General features: G+C 44.0%; 1 protein-coding gene across 2 annotated transcripts in view; it reads right to left on the bottom strand.

Moving 5' to 3' along the window:
* The window catches only part of LOC117249032 (A-type voltage-gated potassium channel KCND2), a 94,660-nt gene that overhangs the window by 16,675 nt on the left and 63,462 nt on the right, over nt 1-14,523 (bottom strand). For both annotated transcript variants that reach the window (XM_033614360.2, XM_033614359.2), the window contains exon 2: nt 858-1,020. In XM_033614360.2, the coding sequence (XP_033470251.1) occupies nt 858-1,020 (163 nt within the window). The remainder of the gene's footprint in view (nt 1-857; nt 1,021-14,523) is intronic.

Raw genomic sequence — 14,523 nt, forward strand, 5'->3', positions numbered from 1 at the left:
GATAAATCTAACTTGTGCAGAAACGATAACGTCCTCACTTGTGTGAAGAAGATCCTGCCAGAATCTGCATATTGAAGATATTCTTTTAATTATGATATTTAATAATCAGGACAAAGGTTTTGTTTTGTTATTGTGTCCTTTACACGCCTGTAGAAATGTCAGTTTTCTGGTCATGATGAATCCAGACGTCAGGGAGCCTGTAAATGTTTTTTTGTCATTAGTGTGAGAAAAAGTTTTGCTGCAGTAAAATCTGAGCTGTGTGTTAAAGTGAGGATGATGTTTGTTTGTGGTGGACACAGAGGACAGGTTTTATTATTCAGAGAGCAGCAGAGAGAGACGGACACACTGAGTGAGAAACGACTGAGCTGCTCTCTGGTCTGTGGAACTTTCTGACATGGTGTTTGTGTTGGTGTCCCTGGAGGATAAACAAAAGGTCTCCAGAACGAGCAGAGAGCTAATGTGTTGATGTTGAGAGGAAGTGACGGCCTGACTCAGTTTCCTCTCTGCCTTCCTCTCTGTCCTCCTGTGGATTGGACAGAAGCTAAATTAAGCAGCTGTGATCGGAGGAGATGTGAGTCCGACTTTCTTTTGTCTCCGTAGAAATGATGAAGACGAGCTGAGCTGCTGTAAACAACTGCTTCATCCAAACACAGTGAAAGTGTTTGTTCAGTCTTTTACCTCGGCTCGTCGGCTCACTTGGGAAACTGTGGACACATGACATGTCCTCTGAGTGTCTCCATACGTCCTGTTTGACTCTGTGTGTCAGTAAACTACGTGACCCTAACTCTGTGTGTGTTGCTGTGAACGTTGGAGGCAGTGTGTGTGTGTGTGTGTGTGTGTGTGTTCGTAGTCGTCACCTTCTGCGCTCGCCTCTTCTCGGCTCTCTGGCTCTGGTGGTAGATTCGGCTGAAGTTGGAGACAATGACGGGGACGGGCAGGGCGATGACTAACACGCCACTCAGAGAGCAGATGGAACCAAAGATCTTCCCCATGATGGTCTTTGGGACCATGTCGCCATATCTGACAGAGACAGAGAGAGACAGGAGGAGGTGACCTCAGGGTTTAACTGTGAGACGATCATAGAGCCAAATCAAACGATCAAACTTCAGGACATCACACTCGTCACCAGAAACACTTCAGGACGTCACACTCGTCACCAGACACACTTCAGGACGTCACACACTGAAATAACTGATGTCCTCATATGAGGACGGGTTTGTTTTTAATGGTCCTCAGTGTTAATTGCAATGTCTTCAAATGAGACGATTAAGTAACGAGACAACCAAACTCGTCACCAGACACACTTCAGGATGTCACACTCGTCAGCAGACACACTTCAGGACGTCACACTCGTCACCAGACACACTTCAGGACGTCACACTCGTCACCAGACACACTTCAAGACGTCGCACTCGTCAGCAGACACACTTCAGGACATCACACTCATCAACAGAAACACTTCAGGACATCACACTCGTCACCAGAAACACTTCAGGACGTCACACTCGTCACCAGACACACTTCAGGACGTCACACTCTGAAATAACTGATGTCCTCATATGAGGACGGGTTTGTTTTTAATGGTCCTCAGTGTTAATTGCAATGTCTTCAAATGAGACGATTAAGTAACGAGACAACCAGACTCGTCACCAGACACACTTCAGGACATCACACTCGTCACCAGACACACTTCAAGATATCACACTCGCCACCAGAAACACTTCAGGACGTCACACTCGTCACCAGACACACTTCAGGACGTCACACTCGCCACCAGACACACTTCAAGACATCACACTCATCACCAGAAACACTTCAGGACGTCACACTCGCCACCAGACACACTTCAGGACGTCACACTCGCCACCAGAAACACTTCAGGACGTCACACTCGTCACCAGAAACACTTCAGGACGTCACACTCGTCACCAGACACACTTCAAGACGTCGCACTTGTCAGCAGACACACTTCAGGACGTCGCACTCGTCAGCAGACACACTTCAGGACGTCGCACTCGTCACCAGACACACTTCAGGACGTCGCACTTGTCACCAGACACACTTCAAGACATTGCACTCACCACCAGACACACTTCAGGTCGTTGCACTCGTCACCAGACACACTTCAGGACATTGCACTCGCCACCAGACACACTTCAGGTCGTTGCACTCGTCACCAGACACACTTCAGGACATTGCACTCGCCACCAGCAGAAACACATCCACCAAACAACAACACACATTTGTCCCAAAGTAAAAAATATCTTCTGATAAAGGTTTGACCACTTCAGGACATCACACTCGTCACCAGAAACACTTCAGGACGTCACACTCGTCACCAGACACACTTCAAGACGTCGCACTTGTCAGCAGACACACTTCAGGACGTCGCACTCGTCAGCAGACACACTTCAGGACGTCGCACTCGTCACCAGACACACTTCAGGACGTCGCACTTGTCACCAGACACACTTCAAGACATTGCACTCACCACCAGACACACTTCAGGTCGTTGCACTCGTCACCAGACACACTTCAGGACATTGCACTCGCCACCAGACACACTTCAGGTCGTTGCACTCGTCACCAGACACACTTCAGGACATTGCACTCGCCACCAGCAGAAACACATCCACCAAACAACAACACACATTTGTCCCAAAGTAAAAAATATCTTCTGATAAAGGTTTGACCACTTCAGGACATCACACTCGTCACCAGACACACTTCAGGACATCGCACTCGTCACCAGACACACTTCAGGACGTCACACTCGCCACCAGACACACTTCAGGACATCACACTCGTCACCAGACACACTTCAGGACGTCACACTCCTCACCAGACACACTTCAGGACGTCACACTCGCCACCAGACACACTTCAGGACGTCACACTCGTCACCAGACACACTTCAGGACGACACACTCGTCACCAGACACACTTCAGGACGTCGCACTCACCACCAGACACACTTCAGGACGTCACACTCGTCACCAGACACACTTCAGGACGTCACACTCGTCACCAGACACACTTCAGGACGTCACACTCCTCACCAGACACACTTCAGGATGTCACACTCGTCACCAGACACACTTCAGGATGTTGCACTCACCACCAGACACACTTCAGGACGTCACACTCGCCACCAGACACACTTCAGGACGTCACACTCGTCACCAGACACACTTCAGGACGTTGCACTCGTCACCAGACACACTTCAGGATGTTGCACTCACCACCAGACACACTTCAGGACGTTGCACTCACCACCAGACACACTTCAAGACGTCACACTCGTCACCAGACACACTTCAGGACGTCGCACTCGTCACCAGACACACTTCAGGACGTTGCACTCGTCACCAGACACACTTCAGGATGTTGCACTCGCCACCAGACACACTTCAGTTCAGGACGTTGCACTCGCCACCAGACACACTTCAAGACGTCACACTCGTCACCAGACACACTTCAGGACGTCACACTCGTCACCAGACACACTTCAGGATGTCACATACGCCACCAGAAACACTTCAGGATGTCACACTCGTCACCAGACACACTTCAAGACGTCACACTCGCCACCAGACACACTTCAGGACGTTGCACTCGTCACCAGACACTTCAGGACATTGCACTCGCCACCAGCAGAAACACATCCACCAAACAATAACACACGTCTGTTCCAAAGTACAAAATATCTTCGGATAAAGGTTTGATGAAAAGGTAAAAAACTTTCCAAGAAATATAAAAGTCCAGAAGTACAAGAAGTCCAACATGTCGACCAACTTGTCCTCCAGAATATTTCATCGATATTTAATCAATATTCCAGAATAAATTTCTATTTTGAGTCCAAATCAAATGATCTAATTCTCTCTCAGCCTCGTTGTACGAACTCCAGTTTTTCTAACGTCTCATGCCGTCTTTACTCAGGTTGATCGAACCTCCTGAAACCAGCAGCTCATTATTGATCGATCGATCAACAGATGATTGTAACTGATTAACAAAGTGATTAACAATCAGAACGTTCAGAAGGTTCCTCTGAGGCTCAGGTGTTGTTTTCTATCACTGGAAACTGAATCTGTTTGAGTTTTATACGTCTGATATTTAAAGACTGATTATTAGAATAATCAATAGTTGCAGCATGAAGAGAGTTTCATGTTTTGTACATGAGGATGACGAGACCGGTCTTCATTACTGAGGAGTTACATAACCCCCTCTCCATCTTTATTATTGAGTGATATTTATTTTGAATATACAAAACAAACAAAACGGGCGGCACGGTGGTGTGGTGGTTAGCACTGTCGCCTCACAGCAAGAGGGTTGCCGGTTCGATCCCGGGTGTGGGAGCCCTTCTGTGCGGAGTTTGCATGTTCTCCCTGTGTCAGTGTGGGTTTCCTCCAGGTGCTCTGACATGTTCTCCATGTGTCAGCGTGGGTTTTCTCCAGGTGCTCTGACATGTTCTCCCTGTGTCAGTGTGGGTTTCCTCCAGGTGCTCTGACATGTTCTCCATGTGTCAGCGTGGGTTTTCTCCAGGTGCTCTGACATGTTCTCCATGTGTCAGCGTGGGTTTCCTCCAGGTGCTCTGACATGTTCTCCATGTGTCAGCGTGGGTTTCCTCCAGGTGCTCTGACATGTTCTCCCTGTGTCAGCGTGGGTTTCCTCCAGGTGCTCCAGCTTCCTCCCACAGTCCAAAGACATGCAGATTAATTGGCGACTCTAAATTGTCCGTAGGTGTGAATGTGAGTGTGAATGGTTGTCTGTCTCTATGTGTCAGCCCTGTGATAGTCTGGTGACCTGTCCAGGGTGAACCCTGCCTCTCGCCCAGTGTCAGCTGGGATAGGCTCCACCCCCCCCGCGACCCTCAAGAGGTTGAAGCGGTTAGAAGATGAATGAATGAATGAAAACAAACAAAACAAAAGTGGATGATAACCGATGCAACAACCTCAAAATCAATTTAAATGAACAACAAAAAAGAAATCTTGGATGTTCAAAAAGGAGGAAGTATAAACTTACTATTTACTCATCAATTCATTCATGAACTTTATCTCCAACACATTATCATTATTAATAATAATAATTATTATTAATAATAATGATAATAATCACTCATACCTGTGTTAAAGTTGAACTACTCGACTGTTTCTTGTCTTGTTGCTCAGGTAGCTCATTTAAATGTTTAAAGTTATGTTTTTATGAACCTTACTGTTTAATTTCTATAAAACATTTGTAATAATTAAATGAGACCAATAAAGTTTCATGTTATCTCCTATTTTTTTTTTAAAGATACTTGTATATAAATATGTCACTTTTTCCCTGAAATATATTTTATTCTCTTCTCAGACTTCATGATAGAAACAAACTGTGGATTGATTTATGAACAGGACTCTGACATGTGGATCACATGTTCCTGTGGGAGTTAAAGACAAAAGTAATCAGAGTATTTACAGTCAAACAGTTGACACGTGCAGGAGGACAGAGTCTTTACTTCTGATCACTGAGGGCTCCTCAGACCTGCAGAGATCATTTATATATTAATAATGAGAGGAGTCTGAAGTATTTATGAATAATAAGAGCTCAGTTCGGAGCTGCTGACACAAACTCAGTGTTTAAATACAGTCTTTAGATTTTCAGAGGATCAGCAGAACTCAGAGCTGACGCAGCATTTCTGAGTGAAGCTGCAGTTCAGTCAGCAACCACACGGAGGAGCCAGAGACCTGCTGCTTCTTCTTCTCTGCTCCTGTTAACACTGAACTCTCCTTCTTCTTCTTCTCTTCAGGTTTATTTTATTCTACACATCTGATGTGTTCGACCTACATCAGGACTGTTTAACAGATATTTAATATTTATTAATAAAAATCTGAGACACATTAATGTTGGACTTGACCCTGATGAGACACCAGCCTCTGTCTGTCTGTCTCTTTAATGTCTCCTGTCTCTCTGGGATCAGTTGGACCTGGTCGGTATTAAAAACTAAAAATATCTTTGAACAGGAAGCAGTTTCTGAAATAACTGATGTCCTCATATGAGGACGGGTTTGTTTTTAATGGTCCTCAGTGTTAATTGCAATGTCTTCAAATGAGACGATTAAGTAACGAGACAATAATAAAGTCCTACTGTCCTTAAAGGAGACAACAATAAAGTCCCAGTGTCCTCAAATGAGACAATAATAAAGTCCCAATGTCCTCAGACGAGACAATAAAGATCCCAATGACCTCAAACGAGACAACAAAGGTCTCATTGTCCTCAAACGAGACAATAAAGGTCCCATTGTCCTCAGACGAGACAATGAAATAACAAGACAACAATAAAATCTCAATTTTCTCAAATGAGACGATTAAGTAACGAGACAACAATAAAGTCCCCATGTCCTCAGCTGAGTACGTCCTAACCAACAGCGTCTTGTTAGTGTTGACCACACTGGTCTCATGTGTCGTCATGTCAAACTACAAACAGTATTTATCGTAACTGATAAAGTTTGAACATGTGATCAGGTTTTGTCCTCTCGTCTCCAAATCAGCTGCAGATGGACTCAGCAGAGATGGCGGCCATCTTGTTTTTACATGGATTAGTGTAATAAGGTCTCAATTTATGCTTCAGTAAAGGTTTCAGTCGTCTCCAAAGCAACCAGAGACTTCCTGCTTGTGTTGCTGTCTGAGTGTGAAACACGGTGCAGCCAAACTATGGAACATGAAGGTGGACTTTGGAACTGACTCTGTGTCTTTGTCCCAATAAAAAGTTTAAGGAGCAGGAAACTCAGAATGTGATGTCATCATACGAGGACACAGGAAGTTAAACTCTACAGTTATCTTTCTGCTCTCAGAGGATGAACTGATGCTGCTGCAGCGCCCCCTGCAGGACAGACTGTGACTGTGCAGACTGTGCTGCAGTGAGCGTCCTGCAGGAGGCGCTGACGCCACTCTGAAACCATCGAGCAGACGGTCCTCATAGATGCATCAACACCATCATGTGTGTGTTAGTGTGTATTAATGAGCAACACACACACACACACACACACACACACACACACAGACTCCTTGACAAAGGACACAGTCACATGACTCTGACACACACACCTGTACTCTGAGTGTGCATGTTTCTAATTTTGTATGCTTGACTGTCAAAGTGTTACACACACACACACACACACACACACGCACACACACACACACACACACATGCACACACGCACACACACACACACACACACACGGACGGACGGACTGAGACAAGGTCGCAGCCTCTGATTGGCTGCCTCAGAGACGCTGTGACTGAAGGTTTGAAGGAGGAGACGAGGTGATCAGTCACTGACACAAAGTTTAACATCACCTTGGACAGACACACTGAGGACACACTGAGACACACAGAGAGACACAGTGACATCACATCCTGTCAGTGACATCACATCCTGTCAGACCTGACATATCTGACCCTCATCATGTTTCCCTCTGACACCGGCAGGCGCCGTTAAACAACACCAGCTCTACGTATCATACTGGTGTCTGACGCATGAAGTCACTGACCAAGCACCGGTGTTCATCATCTTCAGAGTGAGAACAGGTTGGACATCAGTGGGAGACAGAACATTGGTGGACGAGTCAGAGTGTCCCTGAGGACACTGATCATGTCCCATCCAGTTGTTTTAACTTGACATGCTCACGTCCTTCGTGACGTCCTCACACTGTGGACATAAAGTTATCTGAACCTAAACCATCTGTCTCTGACCTCAGCCAGCAGTGTCCCTGCCTCCAGAGGACGTCTTCATCCTCTTTCTCTTCTTCATCTTCCTCCAGAGGAACAAACTCTGCAGTTAAACAGTTTTTATCTGTGAGAACAAACCGACTCTTTGTTTCCTCGTTTGTGTCGACGACATGTTTGATTTCAGCTAATGAGTTTCTGTAACATCATCATTAACACACACACACACACACACACACACACACACACACAGGCGAAACTAAACCGTGATTTTACAGCAAACAACCAATCAGGTGTGAAACTGTGTGTGTTTCAGTGTGTGTGTGTGTGTGTGTGTGTGTGTGTTGACAGCGTGTTTAACGTTTCATAAAGTGAATCCACGTTGTGCTCTCTGTGTCTGAATCATTTATGCTTCGATGTGACTGAACAACGCCCTGCTACTACTGCTGCTGCATTAACAGAAGTGCTCAACAAATAGCCCATACACACACACACACACACACACACACACACAGAGTAATAAAAATGCTATTCAGAAGCATATGAGAGTAAAATGTTTCTCACTTAATGAGAAGCCACATTCATTATAGATTAGTGTTTCTTCTGCACGGTGTGTGTGTGTGTGTGTGTGTGTGTGTGTGTGTTATTAACACAGAGGCGGTGGAGCCGATGTGATGGAGGTGATGGAGGAGGCTCTAAAAACACAGAAGGTTACCAGCAGGTTATATTTATAATTAACAACATGTTCTTTAACTGAAGCTTGGACTCCAACATGGAGGTGACCACAGCGATCAGCTCACAGCTAAATGTTGGTGTAGTGGGGGGGTGGGGGTGTAGATGGTGTGACACCTCGACGCTGTGCTCGCTGCGTTTGCCAAAACAAAATCAGGTTTTTTTTTTTTAAAAAAAACAGGTTGTGACATTTTCAGCTGTGTTTGTACTGACCATCCTGTATTTTGATTTATTTTTTCAATGAGAGGTCGGGACATTTACAGCTGTTTTCAGACTCCACACTGGGTATACTTTAATGAAATTTGGGACATTTCCATATTTGTGTTTTAAATGAGAGCTTGGGACATTCCTTGGTGTGTTTTGTTGTAACAAATCTGGGTATTTTTAACAAGAGTTTGGGACATTTCCAGCTGTATTTGCAGATACAAAACCAAATATTTGTAATGAGAGTTCAGGACAATTAAAGCCATGTTTGTAGCAACAGAACCAAGTTTGGTTTTACTCAAGTTTGGAACATTTCCAGCCGTGTTTGTAGCAACAGAGCCACATGCTTTTTAATGAGAGCTTGGGACATTTGGAGTCATATTTGTAGCTACAAACCTGGAGTTTTTTGATGACATTTCCAGCTGTGTGTGTGACAGCAAAACCTGGTGTTTTGAACAAGAGTGGGGACATTTCCAGCTGTGTTTGTGACAACAAAACCTGGTGATTTTAACAAGAGTGGGGACATTTCCAGCTGTTTGTGACAACAAAACCTGGTGATTTTAACAAGAGTGGGGACATTTCCAGCTGTGTTTGTGAGACAACAAAACCTGGTGATTTTAACAAGAGTGGGGACATTTCCATCTGTGTGTGTGAGACAACAAAACCTGGTGATTTTAACAAGAGTGGGGACATTTCCATCTGTGTGTGTGACAACAAAACCTGGTGTTTTTAACAAGAGTGGGGACATTTTCAGCTGTTTGTGTGACAATAAAACCTGGTGTGTGTTTTTAACAAGAGTGGGGACATTTCCAGCTGTGTTTGTGACAACAAAACCTGGTGATTTTAACAAGAGTGGGGACATTTCCAGCTGTTTGTGACAACAAAACCTGGTGATTTTAACAAGAGTGGGGACATTTCCAGCTGTGTGTGTGAGACAACAAAACCTGGTGATTGTAACAAGAGTGGGGACATTTCCAGCTGTTTGTGTGAGACAACAAAACCTGGTGATTTTAACAAGAGTGGGGACATTTCCAGCTGTGTTTGTGACAACAAAACCTGGTGTTTTTAACAAGAGTGGGGACATTTCCAGCTGTGTGTGTAAGACAACAAAATCTGGTGATTTTAACAAGAGTGGGGACATTTCCATCTGTGTGTGTGACAATAAAACCTGGTGTTTTTAACAAGAGTGGAGACATTTCCAGCTGTTTGTGACAACAAAACCTGTTTTTTTTAACAAGAGTGGGGACATTTCCAGCTATGTGTGTGACAACAAAACCTGGTGTTTTTAACAAGAGTGGGGACATTTCCAGCTGTGTGTGTGACAACAAAACCTGGTGTTTTGAACAAGAGTGGGGACATTTCCAGCTGTGTGTGTATGACAACAAAACCTGGTGATTTTAAAAAGAGTGGGGACATTTCCAGCTGTGTGTGAGACAACAAAACCTGGTGATTTTAACAAGAGTGGGGACATTTCCAGCTGTGTTTGTGACAATAAAACCTGATGTTTTTAACAAGAGTGGGGACATTTCCAGCTGTGTGTGTGAGACAACAAAACCTGGTGATTTTAACAAGAGTGGGGACATTTCCAGCTGTGTGTGTGACAATAAAACCTGGTGTTTTTAACAAGAGTGGGGACATTTCCAGCTGTGTTTGTGAGACAACAAAACCTGGTGATTTTAACAAGAGTGGGGACATTTCCAGCTGTGTTTGTGACAATAAAACCTGGTGTTTTTAACAAGAGTGGGGACATTTCCAGCTGTGTTTGTGACAATAAAACCTGGTGTTTTTAACAAGAGTGGGGACATTTCCAGCTGTGTTTGTGACAATAAAACCTGGTGATTTTAACAAGAGTGGGGACATTTCCAGCTGTGTGTGTGACAATAAAACCTGGTGTTTTTAACAAGAGTGGGGACATTTCCAGCTGTGTGTGTGACTACAACACCTGGTGTTTTTAACAAGAGTGGGGACATTTCCAGCTGTGTGTGTGACTACAACACCTGGTGTTTTTAACAAGAGTGGGGACATTTCCAGCTGTTTGTGACAACAAAACCTGGTGTTTTGAAAAAGGATGGGGACATTTCCAGCTGTGTGTGTGAGACAACAAAACCTGGTGATTTTAACAAGAGTGGGGACATTTCCAGCTGTGTTTGTGACAACAAAACCTGGTGTTTTTAACAAGAGTGGGGACATTTCCAGCTGTGTGTGTGTGACAATAAAACCTGGTGTTTTTAACAAGAGTGGGGACATTTCCAGCTGTTTGTGACAACAAAACCTGGTGATTTTAACAAGAGTGGGGACATTTCCAGCTGTTTGTGACAACAAAACCTGGTGATTTTAACAAGAGTGGGGACATTTCCAGCTGTGTGTGTGAGACAACAAAACCTGGTGATTGTAACAAGAGTGGGGACATTTCCAGCTGTTTGTGTGAGACAACAAAACCTGGTGATTTTAACAAGAGTGGGGACATTTCCAGCTGTGTTTGTGACAATAAAACCTGGTGTTTTTAACAAGAGTGGGGACATTTCCAGCTGTGTGTGTAAGACAACAAAACCTGGTGTTTTTAACAAGAGTGGGGACATTTCCATCTGTGTGTGTGACAATAAAACCTGGTGTTTTTAACAAGAGTGGGGACATTTCCAGCTGTGTGTGTGACAACAAAACCTGTTTTTTTTAACAAGAGTGGGGACATTTCCAGCTGTGTGTGTGTGACAACAAAACCTGGTGTTTTTAACAAGAGTGGGGACATTTCCAGCTGTGTGTGTGACAACAAAACCTGGTGTTTTTAACAAGAGTGGGGACATTTCCAGCTGTGTGTGTATGACAACAAAACCTGGTGATTTTAAAAAGAGTGGGGACATTTCCAGCTGTGTGTGAGACAACAAAACCTGGTGATTTTAACAAGAGTGGGGACATTTCCAGCTGTGTTTGTGACAATAAAACCTGGTGTTTTTAACAAGAGTGGGGACATTTCCAGCTGTGTGTGTGAGACAACAAAACCTGGTGATTTTAACAAGAGTGGGGACATTTCCAGCTGTGTGTGTGACAATAAAACCTGGTGTTTTTAACAAGAGTGGGGACATTTCCAGCTGTGTTTGTGAGACAACAAAACCTGGTGATTTTAACAAGAGTGGGGACATTTCCAGCTGTGTTTGTGACAATAAAACCTGGTGTTTTTAACAAGAGTGGGGACATTTCCAGCTGTGTGTGTGTGACAATAAAACCTGGTGATTTTAACAAGAGTGGGGACATTTCCAGCTGTGTTTGTGACAATAAAACCTGGTGTTTTTAACAAGAGTGGGGACATTTCCAGCTGTGTGTGTGACTACAACACCTGGTGTTTTTAACAAGAGTGGGGACATTTCCAGCTGTTTGTGACAACAAAACCTGGTGTTTTGAAAAAGGATGGGGACATTTCCAGCTGTGTGTGTGAGACAACAAAACCTGGTGATTTTAACAAGAGTGGGGACATTTCCAGCTGTGTGTGTGACAACAAAACCTGCTGATTTTAACAAGAGTGGGGACATTTTCAGCTGTGTTTGTGACAACAAAACCTGGTGTTTTTAACAAGAGTGGGGACATTTCCAGCTGTGTGTGTGTGACAATAAAACCTGGTGTTTTTAACAAGAGTGGGGACATTTCCAGCTGTTTGTGACAACAAAACCTGGTGATTTTAAAAAGAGTGGGGACATTTCCAGCTGTGTGTGTGACAACAAAACCTGGTGTTTTTAACAAGAGTGGGGACATTTCCAGCTGTGTGTGTGACAATAAAACCTGGTGTTTTTAACAAGAGTGGGGACATTTCCAGCTGTGTGTGTGTGACAATAAAACCTGGTGTTTTTAACAAGAGTGGGGACATTTCCAGCTGTTTGTGACAACAAAACCTGGTGATTTTAACAAGAGTGGGGACATTTCCAGCTGTGTGTGTGACAACAAAACCTGGTGTTTTTAACAAGAGTGGGGACATTTCCAGCTGTGTTTGTGACAACAAAACCTGGTGTTTTTAACAAGAGTGGGGACATTTCCAGCTGTGTTTGTGACAACAAAACCTGGTGTTTTTAACAAGAGTGGGGACATTTCCAGCTGTTTGTGACAACAAAACCTGGTGATTTTAACAAGAATGGGGACATTTCCAGCTGTGTGTGTGACAATAAAACCTGGTGTTTTTAACAAGAGTGGGGACATTTCTAGCTGTTTGTGACAACAAAACCTGGTGATTTTAACAAGAATGGGGACATTTCCAGCTGTGTGTGTGACAATAAAACCTGGTGTTTTTAACAAGAGTGGGGACATTTCCAGCTGTTTGTGACAACAAAACCTGGTGATTTTAACAAGAGTGGGGACATTTCCAGCTGTTTGTGACAACAAAACCTGGTGTTTTTAACAAGAGTGGGGACATTTCCAGCTGTGTGTGTGAGACAACAAAACCTGGTGATTTTAACAAGAGTGGGGACATTTCCAGCTGTGTGTGTGAGACAACAAAACTTGGTGTTTTTAACAAGAGTGGGGACATTTCCAGCTGTGTGTGTGAGACAACAAAACCTGGTGTTTTTAACAAGAGTGGGGACATTTCCAGCTGTGTGTGTGTGACAACAAAACCTGGTGTTTTTAACAAGAGTGGGGACATTTCCAGCTGTGTGTGTGAGACAACAAAACCTGGTGATTTTAACAAGAGTGGGGACATTTCCAGCTGTGTGTGTGACAATAAAACCTGGTGTTTTTAACAAGAGTGGGGACATTTCCAGCTGTGTGTGTGACAATAAAACCTGGTGTTTTTAACAAGAGTGGGGACATTTCCAGCTGTGTGTGTGTGACAATAAAACCTGGTGTTTTTAACAAGAGTGGGGACATTTCCAGCTGTTTGTGACAACAAAACCTGGTGATTTTAACAAGAGTGGGGACATTTCCAGCTGTGTGTGTGACAACAAAACCTGGTGTTTTTAACAAGAGTGGGGACATTTCCAGCTGTGTTTGTGACAACAAAACCTGGTGTTTTTAACAAGAGTGGGGACATTTCCAGCTGTGTTTGTGACAACAAAACCTGGTGTTTTTAACAAGAGTGGGGACATTTCCAGCTGTTTGTGACAACAAAACCTGGTGATTTTAACAAGAATGGGGACATTTCCAGCTGTGTGTGTGACAATAAAACCTGGTGTTTTTAACAAGAGTGGGGACATTTCTAGCTGTTTGTGACAACAAAACCTGGTGATTTTAACAAGAATGGGGACATTTCCAGCTGTGTGTGTGACAATAAAACCTGGTGTTTTTAACAAGAGTGGGGACATTTCCAGCTGTTTGTGACAACAAAACCTGGTGATTTTAACAAGAGTGGGGACATTTCCAGCTGTTTGTGACAACAAAACCTGGTGTTTTTAACAAGAGTGGGGACATTTCCAGCTGTGTGTGTGAGACAACAAAACCTGGTGATTTTAACAAGAGTGGGGACATTTCCAGCTGTGTGTGTGAGACAACAAAACCTGGTGTTTTTAACAAGAGTGGGGACATTTCCAGCTGTGTGTGTGAGACAACAAAACCTGGTGTTTTTAACAAGAGTGGGGACATTTCCAGCTGTGTGTGTGTGACAACAAAACCTGGTGTTTTTAACAAGAGTGGGGACATTTCCAGCTGTGTGTGTGAGACAACAAAACCTGGTGATTTTAACAAGAGTGGGGACATTTCCAGCTGTGTGTGTGACAATAAAACCTGGTGTTTTTAACAAGAGTGGGGACATTTCCAGCTGTGTGTGTGACAATAAAACCTGGTGTTTTTAACAAGAGTGGGGACATTTCCAGCTGTTTGTGACAACAAAACCTGGTGATTTTGACAAGAGTGGGGACATTTCCAGCTGTGTGTGTGAGACAACAAAACCTGGTGATTTTAAAAAGA

Source organism: Epinephelus lanceolatus, chromosome 23 (genome assembly GCF_041903045.1).
Source record: "Epinephelus lanceolatus isolate andai-2023 chromosome 23, ASM4190304v1, whole genome shotgun sequence".
Classification (NCBI taxonomy): Eukaryota; Metazoa; Chordata; class Actinopteri; order Perciformes; family Serranidae; genus Epinephelus; species Epinephelus lanceolatus.